Here is a 22,093-nt window from a genome sequence, read left to right as displayed (position 1 = left end):
GAAACGAGAGACCTACGTCCGGGGACAGGCCTGTAAGTGGATGTTTCTCATCTCTGGGGCGGTGATGGGGGTTTGGGGGTTCGAGGAGGGGGGAACAGGGTGTTTGAAATAATAAGGCAAACGCAGCCCGGCCGGTGTGGCTCAGTGGGTAGAGCGCCGGCCTGCGGACTGAAGGGTCCCGGGTTCGAATCCCGGTCAAGGGCAGGTATCTTGGTTGCGGGCACATCCCCAGTAGGGGGCGTGCAGGAGGCAGCCGATCGATGTTTCTCTCTCATCGATGTTTCTAGCTCTCTATCCCTCTCCCTTCCTCCCTGTAAAAAAATCAATAAAATATATTTTTTAAAAATATATATATATATTTTTTTTAAATGTAGACATTCCCACTTTTGCAAAGCAAATTTGGACATTTGCATAAAGGACATTTGCATAAAGGAAATTTGCATGGGTGTGTTTTGATGTTGTTCATCCTCACCCGAGAATATGTTCCCATTGGTTTTTAGAGAGAGAAAGAGAGAGAGAGAGAGAGAGAAACATCGATGTGAGAGAGACCCCTGGATGGGTGGCCTCCCACAGGAGACACGGCCAGGGCCAGGGAGGGGTGGAGCCCGCAACCCAGGGACATGCCCTTGACGGGAATCGAACCCGGGACCCTTCCGTCTGCAGGCTGACGCTCTAGCCACTGAGCCACACTGGCCGAGGCAGGAAATTTCCATTGGCAACGAATTCTCTGTACTAGGAATCGAGTTGCTCTCAGAGAGAGATCTTATCCCACCGGAGGCCTTATCGACGGAGCCAGACACGCCTGTCACCCACAAATTTCCTCCCCTCCCCGGCCCATAAATGTTCTTCTCCAACTTGAAGCTCAAAGCCTTTTTTTGTTTAGAATTTATATATATATATATAAGGACCGGTGCATGAATTTGTGCACCAGTGGGGGTGTCTCTCGGCCTGGCCTGCAGGATCGGGGTGAAACCGGCTCCCCGACATCCCCCGAGGGGTCCCGGATGGCGAGAGGGTGCAGGCCAGGCCGAGGGACCCCACGGGTGCACGATCGGGGCCGGGGAGGGACGCGGGAGGTTGGCCGGCCGGGGAGGGACCGCGGGAGGGAGGGCTCCAGGGCGTGTCCGGCCCGTCTCGCTCAGTCCCGATCGGCCGGACCCCAGCAGCAAGCTCACCTACTAGTCAGAGCGTCTGCCCCCTGGTGGTCAGTGCACATCATAGCGACTGGTCGACCAGTAGACCGTCTGCCCCCTGGTGGTCAGTGCATGTCATAGCGACTGGTCGACCCGTCGACTGTCTGCCCCCTGGTGGTCAGTGCACGTCATAGCGACTGGTTGACCAGTCGGCCGTCTGCCCCTTCGTGGTCAGTGCACATCACAGCAACTGGTCGACTGTCTGCCCCCTGGTGGTCAGTGCACGTCATAGCCAGCAGTTGAGCGGCGTTAGCATATCATTAGCATATTACGCTTTGATTGGTTGAATGGCTGGCCGGTCGACAGGACACTTAACATATTAGACTTTTATTATATAGGATATATAGATGTATATAGTCTTCCTCTCTAAAATCAATAAAAATATGTATTAGAAAGAGAGAGAGAGAGCGCCGTGGCCAGTGTGGCTCAGTGGACAGAGCGTCGGCCTGCGGACTGAAGTGTCCCAGGTTCGATTCCCGGTCAAGGGCACATGCCCGGGTTGCGACCTCGATCCCCAGTAGGGGGCGTGCAGGAGGCAGCCGATCCATGATTCTCTCTCCTCATGGATGTTTCTCTCTTTCCCTCTCCCTTCCTCTCTGAAATCATTAAAAATATATTTTTTAAAAAAGAGAAACAGAGAGAGAGAGAGACATGTGACCTCTGACCTGGCGTTGCCTCCTCTTTGGCGAGCAGGTCCCGCGGTGGGTCTGGGATGGCGCTTCTGCTGGACTTGGCCGGCGTCCTGGTGCTCGTCGGCTTTGCATGCTGTGAAGACGCACACCTGGGTAGGTGCCGGCGAGGGCCCCGGGGTGGGGTGGGCCACACCTGAGCAGGTGCCGGTGAGGGTCTGGGATGCATGGGCCACACCTGGGCAGGTACCGACAACCTCTTGGTTCCTGGGTCGATGCCCATCCGCTGAGCCACAGCGGGCGCGTTGAAATGGCTCATTTTTATCTTCTGTGAATTTGGCCTCATGACAGAAAACAAAACAAAACAGACACACACACAAAACACAGACACAAACAGAAACATTGTCGAGTGTCTGCCCCCTGGTGGTCAGAGCACGTCATGGCAACTGGTCAAACGGTCGACTGCCCCCTGGTGGTCAGTGCACATCATAGCGACTGGTTGACCAGCCGACTGTCTGCCCCCTGGTGGTCAGTGCACGTCATAGCGACTGGTTGACCAGCCGACTGTCTGCCCCCTGGTGGTCAGTGCACATCATAGCAACTGGTCGACCAGTTGACTGTCTGCCCCCTGGTGGTCAGTGCACGTCATAGCGACTGGTCAACTGTCTGCCCCCTGGTGGTCAGTGTGCATCATAGCAACTGGTCAACAGTCTGCCCCCTGGTGCTCAGTGTGTGTCATAGCACGTGGTCGACTGGTTGACTGTCTGCCCCCTGGTGGTCAGTGCACGTCATAGCGATTGGTCGACTGGCCGACCGTCTGCCCCCTGGTGGACAGTGCCCCCCCCTCATGCTTTCAAAATCCCTCCCCTCGACAGGAATGACAACGTCGACCCAGAGAGAGAGTTTCCAGACTCTCGCTGTGTTTTTGTCTGTTTGTTGTTTGTTTTGTCTCAGTGACAACAGAGGCGGACGTGTCCCCCGTGATACACATGAAGCTGGACCCCAGGAGGAAGACACTGACCTGGAAATACTGGGCAAACGTGACCGAGCAGGAATGCAAGGTCGACACCCCGCCCGGCTCCTCCACCAGGCAACGCCCACAGGTGAGGGTTCTGGGTTCGAGCCCGAGGGCTCTGCTCCGTGTAAATCCTGAATTCCCTTGTGAATCGCCTCTTTAGATCCCCAATCTTACTGCTCTCGCTGAAAAGAAAAGAAAAAAGAAAAGAAAAGAAAAGAAATAAAAGAAGGAAAGAAAAGAAAAGAAAAAAGAAAAGAAATAAAAGAAGAAAAGTGAACACCTCGGTTATTGTAGCTCAGGGGTTGAGCATCGATGTATGAACTAGGTACAGAGGTTGGCAAACTCATTAGTCAGCAGAGCCAAATATCAATGGTTCGACGATTGAAATCTCTTTTGAGAGCCAAATTTTTTAAACTTAAACTATATAGGCAGGTTCATTGTGATTATCTGAATGAGGGTCCTCCTAAGGCTTAGGAAGAGCCACACTCAAGGGGCCAAAGAGCCGCATGTGGCTCGCGAGCCGCAGTTTGCCAACCACGGTTACTAGGAGGTCACTGTTCGATTCCTGGTCAGGGCACATACCTGGGTTGTGAGCTGGATCCTGGGGGTGGGAGGTGGAGGGGCGGGAGGGGTGTGTAGGAGGCAGCCAATCGGTGATTCTCTCTCATCCTTGATGTTTCCATCTGTCTCTCTCCTCTCCCTTCCTCTCTGAAATCAATAATAAAAAAATATATTAAGAAAAAGAAAAGAAAAGAAAAAAAAAACATGTCCTCCATCCCCTTAGGTTCCGTGACGGGGGCGTGCAAATTAAACTGACAAAAGAGAGGTTAACGGGAGAAAAAGTCTGCTGTGGTGTTAAATTAGGTTTAATTTTGACATTACACAAAGCTTTACAGAGAAGACTTCAACAGACAAGAGAAGGGGCTATAGACGAGGGAGCGTATACAAGTGACATTTTAAGAAAAGACAATAAATGGTGGAGAAGGGACTATTTATATCTACACCTATATCTATATCTATATCATCTATATCTATATCTATATCTATATCTATATCTATATCTATATCATCTATATCTATATCTATATCTATATCTATATCTATATCATCTATATCTATATCTATATCTATATCTATATCTATATCTATATCATCTATATCTATATCTATATCTATATCATCTATATCTATATCATCTATATCTATATCTATATCTATATCTATATCTATATCTATATCATCTATATCTATATCTATATCTATATCATCTATATCTATATCATCTATATCTATATCTATATCTATATCTATATCTATATCTATATCATCTATATCTATATCTATATCATCTATATCTATATCTATATCTATATCTATATCATCTATATCTATATCTATATCTATATCATCTATATCTATATCATCTATATCTATATCTATATCTATATCTATATCTATATCTATATCATCTATATCTATATCTATATCTATATCATCTATATCTATATCTATATCTATATCATCTATATCTATATCTATATCATCTATATCTATATCTATATCTATATCATCTATATCTATATCTATATCTATATCTATATCATCTATATCTATATCATCTATATCTATATCATCTATATCTATATCTATATCATCTGTATCTATATCTATATCTATATCTATATCTATATAATCTATATCTATATCTATATCTATATCTATATCTATATCCATATCCATATCTATACCTATACCTATATATATCTATATCTATATCTATATCTATATCTATATCCATATCCATATCCATACCTATATCTATACCTATATCTATATCTATATCTATATCTATATCTATATCTATATATCTATCTATATCAGTGGTTCTCAACCTTCCTAACACCGCGACCCTTTCATACAGCTCCTCATGTTGTGGTGACCCCCAATTTCATTGTTACACATTGAACATCATGAAAGCATCGTGATCAATCACAAAAACAATATGTGATTATAGATGTGTTTTCCGACGGTCTTAGGCGACCCCTGTGAAAGGGTCCTTCCACCCCCAAAGGGGTCGCGACCCACAGGTTGAGAACCGCTGGCCTAGATGAAGAACCAGGAATTTTGGCTTCGGGGTCTGATCATTTGGTGGTTGTAACCCAGGCACCAATATTCCACCACATTCCCCTGGCTGGTGTGGCTCAGTGGACAGAGCGTCGGCCCGCGGACTGAAGGGTCCCGGGTTCGATTCCCGGTCAAGGGCACGTGCCCGGGTTGCGGGCTCGATCCCCAGTAGGGGGCGTGCAGGAGGCAGCCGGTCCCTGATTCTCTCTCATCATGGATGTTTCTCTCTCTCTCTTCCTCTCTGAAATCAATAAAAAATATATATCTATTAAGAGGAATAAGAAAGAACCAGGTTCAAGGTCGTTCGAAGCAAAGGTCATATATTTGACCTTGACGGTGCCTTTCCTAGGTCAGAGGAGACGGCACCTACTTTTGCTGGTTTCCGAACGCCGTGCTGCACAGGGGGGCCACGCTCACCGTCAACGGGATGGCGGACGGGACCCCGTTTAGGTCCGTCCTGGAGTTTCGTAACCCAGGTGAGGCCCCCTCCCCCGGGGGGGGGACCCCAATGTCCCTACAGGAGACCGGCATAGACCTCAAGGTCAAGAGAGGAGCTCTGTGTCCAGGGGCTGGAGATGCTGGCAATTTGGTCAATCAGTAAGGATTTATTATTTAAAAAAATTTTTTTAGTCCTGGCCGGTGTGGCTCAGTGGATAGAGCGTCAGCCTGAGGACTGAAGGGTCCTGGGTTCGAATCCCGGTCTAGGGCACAAGCCTGGGTTGCGGGCTCGATCCCCAGTAGGGGGCGTGCAGGAGGCAGCCGGTCCATGATTCTCTCTCCTCATGGATGTTTCTCTCTCCCTCTCCCTTCCTCTCTGAAACCAATGAAAATATACATATTTTATAAAATTCTTTATGGGTTGAAAGTTTCACAGGTGACTCCTTTTTTAAGGATTTTTTTCTCGTTTTCCACCACCCAGGCCTGGAAGGATCCGGGGCTGTGAACTTGTCCTGCCTCATTTACAACCTGCGCCGCATGAATTGTAGCTGGAACCCGGGCCCGGCTGCCCCCGCTGACGTCCAGTATTACCTGTACGGCTGGACCTCCAGGTGAGCCGGGGACCTGCCAGGCATCGGAGACCGACCGGGGTCCCTGAAGTCACAGGCGGTCCTGGCCAGTGTGGCTCAGTGGTTGAGCATCAAGCAATGAACCAGGAGGTCCCGGGTTCGATTCCCGGTCAAGGGCACATGTCTGTGTTATGCACTCGATCCCCAGCAGGGGGCGTGGAGGAGGCAGCTGGTCCATGATTCTCTCTCATCATGGGTATTTCTCTCTCTCTCTCCCTCTCTCTTCCTCTCCCTGCAATAAAAAATATCTGTATCTATACTAATAAAAGGGTAATATGCTAATTAGACTGTACGTCTTCTAGACATCCTTCCGGACAAAGCCACGGTGGTGGGGGCTGATGCAGAGATAATTAGGGGTGATCAGGCCGACAGGGGAGGGCAGTTAGGGGCGATTAGGCCAGCAGGGTGGAGCACTTAGGGGCGATCAGGCCAGCAGGGGAGAGCGGATAGGGGCGATCAGGCCGGCAGGGTGGAGCAGTTAGGGGCGATCAGGCCGGCAGGGGAGGGCAGTCAGGGGCGATCAGGCCGGCAGGGGAGGGCAGTTAGGGGCGATAAGGCCGGCAGGGGAGAGCAGTTAGGGGCGATCAGGCCGGCAGGGGAGGGCAGTTAGGGGCGATCAGGCCGGCAGGGTGGAGCAGTTAGGGGCGATCAAGCCGGCAGGGGAGGGCAGTTAGGGGCGATCAGGCCGGCAGGGTGGAGCAGTTAGGGGCGATCAGGCCGGCAGGGGAGAGCAGTTAGGGGCGATCAGGCCGGCAGGGGAGAGCAGTTAGGGGCGATCAGGCCGGCAGGGGAGAGCAGTTAGGGGCGATCAGGCCGGCAGGGGAGGGCAGTTAGGGGCGATCAGGCCGGCAGGGTGGAGCAGTTAGGGGCGATCAAGCCGGCAGGGGAGGGCAGTTAGGGGCGATCAGGCCGGCAGGGTGGAGCAGTTAGGGGCGATCAGGCCGGCAGGGGAGAGCAGTTAGGGGGCGATCAGGCTGGCAGGGGAGGGCGGTTAGGGGTGATCAGGCTGGCAGGGGAGGGCGGTTAGGGGCGATCAGGCCGGCAGGGGAGCGCAGTTAGGGGCGATCAGGCTGGCAGGGGAGGGCAGTTAGGGGCGATCAGGCTGGCAGGGGAGGGCGGTTAGGGGGCGATCAGGCTGGCAGGGGAGGGCAGTTAGGGGGCGATCAGGCTGGCAGGGGAGGGCAGTTAGGGGCGATCAGTCCAGCAGGGGAGGGCAGTTAGGGGCGATCAGGCTGGCAGGGGAGGGCGGTTAGGGGGCGATCAGGCTGGCAGGGGAGGGCAGTTAGGGGCGATCAGGCCAGCAGGGGAGAGCAGTTAGGGGCGATCAGTCCAGCAGGGGAGGGCGGTTAGGGGCGATCAGGCTGGCAGGGGAGGGCAGTTAGGGGTGATCAGGCCAGCAGGGGAGAGCACTTAGGGGCGATCAGGCCGGCAGGGGAGGGCAGTTAGGGGCGATCAGACAGGCAGGCAGGTGAGTGGTTAGGAGCCAGCGGTCCTGGATTGTGAGAGGGATGTCCGACTGCCGGCTTAGGCCCTACTTTTGCATTCGCACATCCCCTGAGGGGCCCCAGATTGGAGAGGATGCCGGCCGGGCTGAGGGACCCTCACCCCATCCATGAATGTTGTGCACCAGGCCTCTAGTGTGTGTGTGTGTGTGTGTGTGTGTGTGTGTGTATTTTTAAGAAAGAATCAACGAAAAATGCCTAAATAAGTAGAGCAACACATCGATTTTTCTCTCTCTCCCTTCCTCTCTCTCTCTCTCTCTAAAAGTTAATATGTCCTGAGCATTTTAATATATAAATGCCTTTATAATTAAAACAAAAAGGTACTATGTCTAGTACCAAACTAACACAAGCATCTAAAATGACAATTTGCGCCCTAGCTGGTGTGGCTCAGTGGATAGAGCGTCGGCCTGGGGACTGAAGGGTCCCGGGTTCGATTCCTGGTCAAGGGCACATTCCCGGGTTGCAGGCTCGATCCCCAGTAGGAGGGGGCGTGCAGGAGGCGGCCAGTCCATGATTCTCTCTCATTATTAATGTTTCTCTCTCTGTCCCTCTCCCTTCCTGTCTGAAATCAATCAAAACATATTTTAAAAAACAATAAAAAACAAAATGACAATTTGCAGGTGATTGGAATGTTTGCAATGTTGCTGGTCGCAACTGTTTGTTCATGTGCTTTGGGGGGGGGGGGGAAAGCACAAAAACCTGATTACGTCACTAATTAAAGCGTATTAGAATAAATAAATAAATAAAAATGAAAGTGAATTTGTCCTAAAAAAATTAAAGCGGTGAGATTTCTCCCTGTTTTTACCATCCGTTTGTGATTCCCTGGGACGCGCATTCCACGGGGGTGTCATGCTTAATTCATGATAAAAAACGTGTCCCTTTTGTTGTCCCTTTTTTATAAATATATATATATTTTTTCCATTGATTTCAGAGAGGAAGGGAGAGAGAGACAGAAACATCCATGATGAGAGAGAATCACGGATCGGCGGCCTCCTGCTCGCCCCCTACTGGCGATGAGGGGCATGTGCCCCCGACCGGGATTCGAACCCAGACCTCCTGGTTCACAGGTAGATGCTCAACCACTGAGCCACACCGGCCGGTCTTCTCGCCCATTTTTGGAGAATTTTCAGGGTTGAGACGGTGGGGGGGAGGGGAAGTGGGGAGGAGAGATTGGGGTCCCCATGATGGACCCCTAAGAGGACCCACTCCCTGACTGACCCCTTGACCCCCACGCCCCCGCCCCCTTTGGAAATTCCAGGCAGGAGGACGAGGTCGAGTGTCCCCGCTACGTGGCTGACTCGTCGGGGACACGCGTGGGCTGTCGATTCGATGAGCTCGTGGGGTCCCAGCTCACGGACACCTACTTCTTCCTGGTGAACGGGACCAGCGCGGAGGCGGCCGTGCAGTTTACGGACTTCGCCCCGTTCCAAGGCATCAAGATCGGTGAGAGTCCGGTGGTTCCCAACCTTCTGGCGCTTTCAATACGGTTCTATCACCTATCTATCTATCTATCCATCCATCCGTTTATCTATCATCTATCTATCTATCTATCTACCTATCTATCTATCTATCTATCTATCATCTATCACCTCTATCTATCTATCATCTATCACCTCTATCTATCTATCTATCACCTATCACATATATCTATCTATCTATCTATCTATCATCTATCACCTATATCTCTCTATCTATCTATTATCTAATCACCTCTATCTCTGTATCTGTCTATATCTATCTATATCTATATCTATCTATATCTATATCATCTATATCTATATCCATATCTATCTATGTATCTATCTATATCTATCTATATCTAATCTATATCTATATATCTATCTATATCTAGCTATCTCTATATCTATATCTATCTGTCCACATCATCTATATCTATATCTATATCTATATCTATATCTATATCTATATATCTATCTATATCAGTGGTTCTCAACCTTCCTAAGGCCGCGACCCTTGAATACAGCTCCTCATGCTGTGGGGACCCCCAACCATAACATTATTTCCGTTGCTGCTTCATCGCTGTCATGTTGCTGCTGTTACGAATCGTCATGGAAACATCTGATCTGCAGGATGGATTTTCATGGTGACACATAGAACATCATGAAAGCACAGGGATCAATCACAAAAACAATATGTGATTATAGATGTGTTTCCGGACGGTCTCAGGCGACCCCTGTGAAAGGGCCGTTAGACTCCCAAAGGGGTCACGACCCACAGGTTGAGAACCGCTGGGTGAGACGCTATCCCCCCTCATGGTCCCTCCCCCAAGGAGTTCATCTGGATTGACTGCATTAGGGGACGAGTCGCTGTGCCCCCAGGGCCACTCTGACCACCATCCGGGACCCGGACTCAGAGTCAGGGAGACAGAGGTGCCGAAGGGGAGTGAGGGAGGTCACGACCCTGCCTCGAGGTGGACGTCACACGTGAAAGATGTCACACATGAGCCCCAGCCGGTGTGGCTCAGTGGATAGAGCGTCGGCCTGCGGACTGAAGGGTCCCGGGTTCGATTCCCGGTCAAGGGCACATGCCCGGGTTGTGGGCTCCATCCCCAGTGGGGGGGCGTGCAGGAGGCGGCCGATCCGTGATTCTCTCTCATCATGGATGTTTCTATCTCTCCCTCTCCCTTCCTCTCTGACATCAATAAAAATATATTTCTTAAAAGTTTATGTATATAAAAAAATTAAAAAAGGAAAAAGAAGAATAGAAAAAATGAAGAAAAATAAATAAATAAAAAGAAAAGAGAAACGAAAAAAAGAAAAAAATCTATGTATATAAAAGCCTAATCATGCAAATTGTCCCCTCGGGAGTTTGACCGGAAGTTTAATTACTTGCTACGATGAGCGCTGACCACCAGGGGGCGGCGGGGAACGAAGGGAGGCACCTTCCGACGGCCGGAAAGGAAGTTCTCGCCAGCAGCCAAAGGGCCCCAATCGCCCCTGATCGCTGGCAGGTCTAAGGACGTACCTGGTGCACGAATTTCGTGCACTGGGCCTCTCGTAATCATAACAATAATAATAATAATAGTAATAATAAAACAGGACAAGTGACTCTTACAATCCGTTTCTCTCCGTCCCGTGGAGTCACCTCGTCGGCCTCGAACCGCGTTGAGTGGGTTGTGTTCTGTTTTCTGATTTTTGGGTTTTTTTTGTTCTCTTTCTTCTTAGAAAAGTTTGACCCCCCGGCCAACCTCTCGGTCGGCGGGAACGCATCCCATCAGGTGATCCGGTGGGACAACCCCAGGCTGCGGTTTGAGGCCTCGAGTCGCATGTTCTTTTACGAACTGGACGTCCAGCGAGAGGTGAGGGCACAAGTCATGGGTCGAGGTCACCCACAGGGTCCCCTCCATCTCTCCCGTTTGGAGGCGAATCGTCAAATCCTCACCAATAGAATCTGTGATCCACGAAGCTGTTTGGCCATAAGAGCGCCATCCATTAATTTTTTTTTTCTTTTACACAAGCATTTTAAATATATATATATATATATATATATATATATATATATATATTGATTTCAGAGAGAAAGGGAGAGGGAGAGAAAGAGAGAGAGAGAGAGATGTCAATGAAGAGAGAGAATTATGGACCGGCTGCCTCCTGCACGCCCTCTACTGGGGATAGAGCCCACAACCCAGGCATATGCCCTTGACCAGGAATCGAACCCGGGACCTCCTGGTTCATGAGTCGACGCTCAACCACTGGGCCACGCCGGCCGGTCTAATAGCTTTTATTTTTATTTTTTAAAAATATATATTTGTATTGATTTCAGAGAAGAAGGGAGAGGGAGAGAGAGAGACGTGAATGATGAGAGAGAATCATGGACCAGCCGCCTCCTGCACGCCCCCTACTGGGGATGGAGCCCACAATCCGGGCATGTGCCCTTGACCGGGAATCGAACCCGGGACCTCCTGGCTCATAGGTTAATGCTCAACCAACTGAGCCACACCAGCCAGGGCCCAGAAGGCTTCTTCCCCTCATCTATTAAATCCCAAATATTTTCAGCTTAAAATAATCTTTATATTAATTCTAAGGTTCTGGGTGAACTCTTGCATTTAATTCCATTATTGAAAACTCAGCCCCTTAACATCTTTCCCATTTGCTATGGTTTTCCAGGGCAGTTCCTCCAAGCAAGACTCTGTGAGTATCTTTTTCCTTTTTTTAAAATATACGAGAGGCCTGGTGCATGAATTCGTGCACCAGTGGGGGGGTCCCTCGGCCTGGCCTGCGGGATGGGGCCGAAACTGGCTCCCCGACATCCCCCGAGGGGTCCCGGATGGCGAGAGGGCGCAGGCCAGACCGAGGGACCCCACTGGTGCACGATCGGGGCCGGGGAGGGACGCGGGAGGTTGGCCGGCCAGGGAGGGACCGAGGGAGGGAGGGCTCCAGGGCGTGTCCGGCCCGTCTCGCTCAGTTCCGATCGGCCAGACCCCAGCAGCAAGCTCACCTACCATTCAACTGTCTGCCCCCTGGTGGTCAGTGCACGTCATAGCGACTGGTTGACCATTCGACTGTCTGCCCCCTGGTGGTCAGTGCACGTCATAGCGACTGGTTGACCATTCGACTGTCTGCCCCCTGGTGGTCAGTGCACGTCATAGAGACTGGTTGACCATTCGACTGTCTGCCCCCTGGTGGTCAGTGCACGTCATAGCGACTGGTTGACCATTCGACTGTCTGCCCCCTGGTGGTCAGTGCACGTCATAGAGACTGGTTGACCATTCGACTGTCTGCCCCCTGGTGGTCAGTGCACGTCATAGCGACTGGTTGACCATTTGACTGTCTGCCCCCTGGTGGTCAGTGCACATCATAGCGACTGGTTGACCAGTCGACTGTCTGCCCCCTGGTGGTCAGTGCACGTCATAGCAATCGGTTGAGCGGCCGACTGTCTGCCCCCTGGTGGTCAGTGCACGTCATAGCAATCGGTTGAGCACCCTTAACATATCATTAGCATATTACGCTTTGATTGGTTGAACAGCTGACTGAACGAATGGACACTTAGCATATTAGGCTTTTATTATATAAGATTTTTATTGATTTCAGAGAGGAAGGAAGGGAGAGAGAGGGAGAGAGAAACACCCATGATGACAGAGAATCATGGATCAGTTGCCTCGTGCACGCCCCCTACTGGGGATGAAGCCCGCAACCCGGGCATGTGCCCTTGACCGGGAATTGAACACTGACCTCCTGGTTCCTAGGTCGACGCTCAACCACTGAGCCACACCGGCCGGGCTCCTAAACGTGTTTAGTTCAAGCTGTAGCGAGAGGAACAATATCCCCCAAACTCCTGCTCCCCTGGGACCTGGGAGTGGATTCCCGCGTCCTCGCTCTCCCCCATTCGGCGGGGCTGTGTCCCCCACGGTGCTCACGGCGGGTCCTTGATTCTCCGAAAGGTGTTCCTACGAGGCAGCGAGGAGAACATGTACCTGCTGCCCAGCTCGTCCGTGGGAGCCGGGCACACCGTCCGGGTGAGAGTGAGGTTCATGCACAGTGAGCGGTGGAGCGACTGGACCCCCATCTTGCGTTTCGGTGAGTCTGGAGGCCGCCTGCCTCCCATCTCTCCATCCTGGAGACCAGATGTCAGAGATCGGGGTGTCCCCGGGGCTGGTGGCTGCCTGCCTCCCCTCTCTCCATCCTGGAGACCAGATGTCAGAGATCGGGGTGTCCCCGGGGCTGGTGGCCGCCTGCCTCCCCTCTCTCCATCCTGGAGACCAGATGTCGGAGATCGGGGTGTCCCCGGGGCTGGTGGCCGCCTCCCCTGTCTCCATCCTGGAGACCAGATGTTGGAGATCGGGGTGTCCCCGGGGCTGGTGGCCGCCTCCCTCCCACCCGCCTCTGCCTCCATCTGTCTCCACGTGGCTGCTCCTCTGTGTCTGTGTCTCCTCTTCTGTGTCCGACGAGGACCCTGTCCCAGGAGGGAGGCCCACCCTGACCCAGGACGGCCTCGTCTCTGAGCCTTCACTCCATCCCGTCTTCAGACACCCCGTGTCTTTCTCTTTCTCAAAAAAAAAAAATAGGTTTTTATTGATTTCAGAGAGGAAGGGAGAGGGAGAAAGAAATATCTTGCCCTGGCCTGTGTGGCTCAGTGGATAGAGCGCCAGCCTGCAGACTGAAGGGTCCCGGGTCCGATTCCCAGTCAAGGGCACACGCCTGGGTTTGCAGGCTCGATCCCCAGGAGGGGGCGTGCAGGAGGCAGCCAATCTGTGATTCTTGCTCATCATGAATGTTTCTCTCTCTCTCTCCCTCTCCCTTCCTCTCTGAGATCAATAAAAAAATATATTTTAAAAAAAATCAATGTGAAAATATGTTGGAGTGAGGAATAACCAAAAAAAAGAAAAAAGAATGTTCACACATCATGTTTTTGGGGGGGTCCATGAGCCCATAACGGACCCCTCCCAGCATAGGGGACCCAGGTCAGTCTTGCCAGCTCTCGGCGTTAGCCTACCCTCTGTCTGTATCCTACACTGACCCCCTGTACCCACAGCCATATTTCTGGGGTCACCCCATAAGAGGGTCCCTCCTGGACTCAACAACAGGGGCCATGAGCCCCTTTGTCACCTTATTCTCAACCCCGCTGGGGGGGTCTGTACAGGCCCCAGCTGCCAGCCCCCCCTAATCTTAGGAGGTCACCCCCAGAGGTCAGCCTGCCTGCTCTCACAGCTGTGGGTGCCCATCATGCACTCCTCTTCTGTGAAAGCAGGGGGCGCTGTGGTCCCACGGGCCGGCCCCATAAGCACAGGGCGATGCAGTTTTCAGCATCCCTTGCACAGCCTCCTAATAGGCTGGTCCCATAGAACTGGCAAAAACGAACAAACAACAACAACAAAAAATAACAACAAAAAACAACTAAAAACAACAACTAAAAACAACAACTAAAAACAACAACAAAAAAACAACAACAAAAAACAACAAAAACTAAAAATAACAACAACAAAAACTCACAGGGTGGGGATCACCGCTCGCCTGGGCCCAGCCATCCCTCGGGATCCATTTGGGGGGCAAACAGGGCATGACCTCGAAATTCACACTCACACACTCACTCCTTTGGCCGTGTCCCTGCCCATTTCACACTCACACACTCACTCCTTTGGCCGTGTCCCTGCCCATTTCACACTCACACACTCACTCCTTTGGCCTTGTCCCTGCCCGTTTCACACTCACACACTCACTCCTTTGGCCGTGTCCCCTCACATTTCACACTCACACACTCACTCCTTTGGCCTTGTCCCTGCCCGTTTCACACTCACACACTCACTCCTTTGGCCGTGTCCCTGCACATTTCACACTCACACACTCACTCCATGGGCCTTGTCCCTGTACATTTCACACTCACACACTCACTCCTTTGGCCTTGTCCCTGCCCATTTCACACTCACACACTCACTCCTTTGGCCGTGTCCCCTCACATTTCACACTCACACACTCACTCCTTTGGCCTTGTCCCTGCCCATTTCACACTCACACACTCACTCCTTTGGCCTTGTCCCTGCCCATTTCACACTCACACACTCACTCCTTTGGCCGTGTCCCTGCCCATTTCACACTCACACACTCACTCCTTTGGCCGTGTCCCTGCCCATTTCACACTCACACACTCACTCCTTTGGCCGTGTCCCCTCACATTTCACACTCACACACTCACTCCATGGGCCTTGTCCCTGTACATTTCACACTCACACACTCACTCCTTTGGCCGTGTCCCTGCCCATTTCACACTCACACACTCACTCCTTTGGCCGTGTCCCTGCCCATTTCACACTCACACACTCACTCCTTTGGCTGTGTCCCTGCCCATTTCACACTCACACACTCACTCCTTTGGCCTTGTCCCTGACCATTTCACACTCACACACTCACTCCTTTGGCCTTGTCCCTGCCCATTTCACACTCACACACTCACTCCTTTGGCCTTGTCCCTGCCCATTTCACACTCACACACTGACTCCTTTGGCCGTGTCCCTGCCCATTTCACACTCACACACTCACTCCTTTGGCCTTGTCCCTGACCATTTCACACTCACACACTCACTCCTTTGGCCGTGTCCCTGCCCATTTCACACTCACACACTCACTCCTTTGGCCTTGTCCCTGCCCATTTCACACTCACACACTCACTCCTTTGGCCGTGTCCCTGCCCATTTCACACTCACACACTCACTCCTTTGGCCTTGTCCCTGCCCATTTCACACTCACACACTCACTCCTTTGGCCGTGTCCCCTCACATTTCACACTCACACACTGACTCCTTTGGCCGTGTCCCTGCCCATTTCACACTCACACACTCACTCCTTTGGCCGTGTCCCTGCCCATTTCACACTCACACACTGACTCCTTTGGCCGTGTCCCTGCCCATTTCACACTCACACACTCACTCCTTTGGCCGTGTCCCTGCCCATTTCACACTCACACACTCACTCCTTTGGCCTTGTCCCCTCACATTTCACACTCACACACTCACTCCTTTGGCCGTGTCCCTGCCCATTTCACACTCACACACTCACTCCTTTGGCCTTGTCCCTGCCCATTTCACACTCACACACTCACTCCTTTGGCCGTGTCCCTGCCCATTTCACACTCACACACTCACTCCTTTGGCCGTGTCCCTGCCCATTTCACACTCACACACTCACTCCTTTGGCCTTGTCCCTGCCCATTTCACACTCACACACTGACTCCTTTGGCCTTGTCCCTGCCCATTTCACACTCACACACTCACTCCTTTGGCCGTGTCCCTGCCCATTTCACACTCACACACTCACTCCTTTGGCCGTGTCCCTGCCCATTTCACACTCACACACTGACTCCTTTGGCCGTGTCCCTGCCCATTTCACACTCACACACTCACTCCTTTGGCCGTGTCCCTGCCCATTTCACACTCACACACTCACTCCTTTGGCCTTGTCCCCTCACATTTCACACTCACACACTCACTCCTTTGGCCGTGTCCCTGCCCATTTCACACTCACACACTCACTCCTTTGGCCTTGTCCCTGCCCATTTCACACTCACACACTCACTCCTTTGGCCGTGTCCCTGCCCATTTCACACTCACACACTCACTCCTTTGGCCGTGTCCCTGCCCATTTCACACTCACACACTCACTCCTTTGGCCTTGTCCCTGCCCATTTCACACTCACACACTGACTCCTTTGGCCTTGTCCCTGCCCATTTCACACTCACACACTCACTCCTTTGGCCGTGTCCCTGCCCATTTCACACTCAGACATTCATTCATTTTTTTTTTTCTTTTGCCTATGAGAAAGAAAGAGCTGTTGCTGGGCGGGTTTAGTCTTGTGAGCTGGGCATGGAGACAACGAGGGGTGTGTGTGGGGTGACAGTGAGGAGGGGTGAATACAGGGCCCCAAGAAGGATATATTCTCCACTGTCCATGTTCCTGGGCTCCCTGGGGTCCCCTCCGCCCTTCTTCCTCTGACCACACGCTCTCACCTCCTATTTGTCTGCTAATGCGATGGGGGAGAAGGGATGTGTGTAAAACAGACCGGGGTCCCTTCTGACCCCCCTCTCCTCCTCCTCCCCCCGCCCCCGCAGGCCTCCCAGACCAGGATGTCAGCGGATTCCCTGGTGCCCTTTTGGGGATGGTGGTGGGGGTGGCCGCGTTGGTCATCACCGTCTTCATGTTTCTCTGCACGAGGTAACTCCCCCCTCCCCACGCCCCGCTCCCCACCCCCGCTCACCGACAAAACACACACACAAAAAACTCAAAAACGTTACGCTCTGGGCCCTGGCCGGTGTGGCTCAGTGGATAGAGCGTCGGCCTGCGGACTGAAGGGTCCCGGGTTCGATTCCCGGTCAAGGGCAGGTACCAGGGGTTGCAGGCTCCTCCCTGGCCCAAGCCGGGCCCTGGTTGGGGCACGTCCAGGAAGCAGCCGATCAATGTGTTTCTCTCACATCAATATTTCTCTCTCTCTCTTTCCCTCTCTCTAAAAATCAATGGGAAAATATGCCCCGGTGAGGATTCACAAAAAATATATAAATAAATAAAATTGAAGGTCGTGCCCGGCCGGTGTGGCTCAGTGGTTGAGCATCGACCTATGACCCAGGCAGTCACGGGTTCGATTCCCGGTCAAGGGCACAGGCCCGGGTTGCGGGCTCCATCCCCAACCAGTAGGGGGCGTGCAGGAGGCGGCCGATCCATGATTCTCTCTCATCATGGATGTTTCCAACTCTCTCCCTCTCCCTTTTTCTCTGAAATCAATTTTTTTTAAATATATATTTTTTGAAAATGGAGCCAGAGCTGCCGCCCCAGTCGAACCCCCCGGCACAGCTGACACCTCAACCCTCCGGCTGTTGAAACAGGCCCAAGTCACGCTGGCCCGGGACCTGAAGCCACATTCTGTCCCCAGAGATCTGTTTTTGGCAAAGAGACAACAGCAAAGCAAGTCTCTATCCATAGTTGCCCTTGGGGCACTGATGGCGAACCTATGACACCCGCGTCAGAGGTGACAGGCGGACTCATTTTTTTGGTTGATTTTTCTTTGTTCAATGGCATTGAAATATATAAAATAAACATCAAAACTATAAGTCTTTGTTTGACGGCGGTTGCAAATATCAAAAAAATTTCTATAGGTGACACGGCACCAGAGTTAAGTTAGGGTTTTTCGAAACGCTGACACGCCGAGCTCAAAAGGTTCGCCGTCACTGCGTTAGGCTGTGGGGGGCCAGCTCCCCGACATCCGTGTCCCACAACCCTGTACCCATTCGGCAGGAAGCGGGATTCCTGGGTGGATGGCGTCCAAGCCACGTGCCCGGAACTTGGCAGCTGGGTTGATCGTGGAGGAGCCTGGTGACCCTGGGGTCAGACTCAGAGCCGGCGGGTCCCTCACGATTTCTCTTCCCTCCCTCCCCCTCTCACCCCGAGGTTCTCCCTGAGACGCAAGCTATTCCCTCCGGTGCCCCAGGCGAAAACGGAGGTGGCAGGCACCGGTGTGGCCTTCCCGGAGGTAAGAGCGTGCGTGGGCGGCCGTACCTGGGGGGACAAGCATGGGGCATGGTGGCCCTGGAGGTTGGGGACATGGTGCCCACAGATTTGCACATTCTGGAATGTTCCATAGAAATGGAATCAGCCCAGCTGGTGTGGCTCAATGGGTAGAGCGTCAACCTATGAACCTGAGGTCCTGGGTTCAATTCCCGGTCAAGGGCACAGGCCCGGGTTGTGGGCTCGATCCCCAGTAGGGGGCGTGCAGGAGGCAGCCGGTCCATGGTTCTCTCTCATCGTGGATGTTTCCAACTCTCGCTGTCTCTCTCCGGTTCCTCTCTGAAATCAATAAACATGTGTGGGTTTTTTTGAAATAAATAAAAGCCCTAGCCAATTTTGCTCAGTGGATAGAGCATTGGCCTGCGGACTGAAGGGTCCTGGGTTCGAATCCAGTTCGGGGTTACATGCCCAGGTTGCGGGTTCAATTCCAAGTAGGGGGCGTGCAGGAGGCAGCCGATGCATGATTCTCTCTCATCGTGGATGTACCTCTCTCTCCCTCTCCCTTCCTCTCTGAAATCATTTTTTTTAAAAAATGGATGAAAATAGAAATCACAAGGAAAATTAAAAACTGTTTTTTAAAAAAAATAAAATAAGCCCTAGCCGGTGTGGCTCAGTGGATAGAGCATCAACCTGTGGACTGAAGGGTCCCGGGTTCGATTCCCGGTCAAGGGCACAGGTCCGGGTTGCAGGCTCGATCCCCAGTAGGGGGCGTGCAGGAGGCGGCCGGTCCATGGTTCTCTCTCATCATGGATGTTTCTCTCTCTCTCTTCCTCTCTGAAATCAATAAAAAATATAAAATATTCTAGGCGCATCCACATTGGAGGCTGGGTCAGGGCCAGCCTCCTTTTTCATGGCTGCGTACTATTCCACTGTGTCCATTCACCCACCCGTGGACACTGGGGCTACCGTGAAGGGTGCTGGCATTTCTGCTGTTCTTACTGCTGCTTTCTTTCTTTCTTGTTTCTCGGTTAATCCTCACCTAAGGGTATTTTTTTCCCCATTGAGGTTTTTAATTTATTTTTGTTTAATATCTATTTTTATTGATGTCAGAGAGGAAGGGAGAGGGAGAGAAACATCCATGATGAGAGAGAAACATCGATCAGCTGCCTCCTGCACGCCCCCCACTGGGGATGGAGCCTGCAACCCGGGCCTGTGCCCTTGACCGGGAATGGAACCCGGGCCCCTTCGGTCCACAGGCCGACGCTCTAACCACTGAGCCACACCGGCCGGGCTCCTGCTCTTTTCCCACCGGGAGAACCGTGGCCGGGACTGGGCGGGCTCCGTCCTCTCTCTCAGGTCGCCTGGGACCCGGACAGCCGGTGGCCGAGCCTGCAGGAAGCCGAGGACATCCTGTCGGTGGAGGAGGTGCAGCCATTGGAGAGCGGACAGGGGGACCCCGTGTGCCCGGCGTCGCCCCAGCACCTCAGCGCTGAGGGCGTCCATCCTGAGCGTCGTCCCTTCAACGTGTGAGGTTCCAGGCGGGACGAGAGAGGCCACCCCATCCCTGCTGGGCCCGCGGCCTGTTCAACCTGCTTGTGTGTGTGTGTGTGTGTGTGTGTGCAGGTGTGTGCACATGTGTGCAAAGCATTGCAGGTGTGTGCACATGTGTGGAAAGCATGTGCAGGCATGGATGCTATATGCACAGGCACATGTGCACACGTGCAGGGTTCTGTGTGGTCGTGTGTGCTGTGTGCAGAAACATTGTGCAGGTGCAAGAATGTACGTGCATGCACGCAGGCGAAATTGTGTGTGTTCTGTGCTAGGAGCACGTGTTGTGTGAGAGCGTGTGCGTGTGTGTTCACGCATGTATACACATGTGCACACGTGCAGGGTCATGTGCTGTACATGGGTGTGGTGTGCACAGGTTCGCATGTGCTGTGTGTGCAGAAACATTTGTGTGGGTGTGCAGACGTGCATGCACGCGTGTGCAAAGCATGGGCAGGCATGCATGCACAAGTGTGCAAAGCATTGCAGGTGAGCATGCTATATGCACACGCACATGTGCACAAGTGCAGGGTCATGTGTGCTGTGTGCAGAAACATTGTGCAGGTGCAAGAATGTACGTGCACACTCGCAGGCGAAATTGTGTCTGTTCTTGCTAGGAGCATGTGTTGTGTGAGAGCGTGTGCATGTCTGTACACATGTATGCAGATGTGCACACGTGCAGGGTCATGTGCTGTACGTGGGTGTGGTGTGCACAGGTTCGCATGTGCTGTGTGTGCAGAAACATTTGTGTGGGTGTGCAGGCGTGCATGCATGCGTGTGCAAAGCATTGCGGGTGTGCATGCTATAGTCACATGCACGTGTGCACGTGTGCAGGGTTATGTGTGGTCACGTGTGTTGTGCACACATGATCATGTGTGGTGTGTGCAGAAACATTGTGTAGGTGCACGTGTGTTGCATGTGCATGCAGACCTGCAAGATCATGTGTGTCACGTGCTATGAGCGTGTGTCATGTGAGAGCATGTGCATACGTGTGCACACGTGCTTGGTCATGTGCTGTACGTGTGTGTTGTGTGCACAGGTTCGCATGCGCTGTGTGTGCAGAAACGTTTGTGTGGGTGTTGTGTGTTATGAGCATGTGTTCTGTGTGAGCACGCATGTGCATATCGTGTGTGCGCGCAGGGGTATGCGTGATTATGCGGGCATTGTGGACACGTGTGCGTGTGCATTGTGTGTGCAAGCATGCATTCGAATACGTGCGCACACGTGTTTATATGCTCGTACCCATGAGAATTCGACAGCAGAAGCCCAAGGGTGGTCGTCGTCAAACTTCAGGAAACTTTATGTTCTCCTCACGTGTGTGTATTCGTGACGTTTTTACAAAAGCCCTTTGTTGCCGTGGAAATAAACTCACCCAGCCCTGACCGGTGTGGCTCAGTGTATAGAGCATCAGCCTGCGGACTGAAGGGTCCCGGGTTCGATTCCCGGTCAAGGGCACATGCCCGGGTTGCGGGCTGGATCCCCAGTAGGGGGCATGTAGGAGGCAGCCGGTCCATGATTCTCTCTCATCATGGATGTTTCTCTCTCTTCCTCTCCCTTCCTCTCTGAAATCAATATATATATCTGTATATCTATATATCTATATATCTATATGTCTATATGTCTATATGTCTATATGACTATATGTCTATATGTCTATATATCTATATATCTATATATCTATATATCTATATATCTATATGTCTATATATCTATATATCTATATATCTATATATCTATATCTCTATATCTCTATATCTCTATATCTCTATATATCTATATCAATGGAGAAAAATATCCTCAGGTGAGGATTAACAAAAACGAAAAGAAATAAAAGAAAAAATTGAAAAGAAGAGAAAAAAGACAAGACACATGGGGCTGCTGATAAGACCGAGGTTCAGCTTCACCGCCTCCCACCCGGGCGGGGCAGGCACAGGGCAGATAAAAAACCAGCGAAAACCTCTTTCGAAAGATTCTTTTTTCCTCGAACCGAGCCCCGAAAATAGGACCTGCTTCCCGTTATCACTGGGGCCAGCTGGGGCCCGAGACCCACAACCCTCACCCCGTGTTGC

The 22,093-nt window shown here is 51.8% G+C and overlaps 1 protein-coding gene across 1 annotated transcript; it reads left to right on the top strand.

Moving 5' to 3' along the window:
• Positions 1-11: 11 nt before the first annotated feature.
• Positions 12-20,520, top strand: LOC139000572 (granulocyte-macrophage colony-stimulating factor receptor subunit alpha-like). Its single transcript, XM_070402712.1, has 12 exons — positions 12-32; positions 1,887-1,978; positions 2,777-2,925; positions 5,314-5,440; positions 5,884-6,013; positions 8,792-8,976; positions 10,719-10,852; positions 11,661-11,684; positions 12,935-13,070; positions 17,093-17,195; positions 18,423-18,504; positions 19,836-20,520. Exons 2-12 carry the CDS (start codon positions 1,906-1,908, stop codon positions 20,007-20,009), a joined length of 1,317 nt encoding a protein of 438 aa, XP_070258813.1. The 5' UTR covers positions 12-32; positions 1,887-1,905; the 3' UTR covers positions 20,010-20,520.
• The last annotated feature ends 1,573 nt before the right edge of the window (positions 20,521-22,093 follow it).

The sequence above is a fragment of the Myotis yumanensis genome, unplaced genomic scaffold (assembly GCF_028538775.1).
Source record: "Myotis yumanensis isolate MYYU_CA2020_CCGP unplaced genomic scaffold, mMyoYum1.0.hap1 SCAF_24, whole genome shotgun sequence".
Classification (NCBI taxonomy): Eukaryota; Metazoa; Chordata; class Mammalia; order Chiroptera; family Vespertilionidae; genus Myotis; species Myotis yumanensis.
Note: the sequence above shows the minus strand (reverse complement) of the source record. Positions and strands in the feature narration are given on the sequence as shown.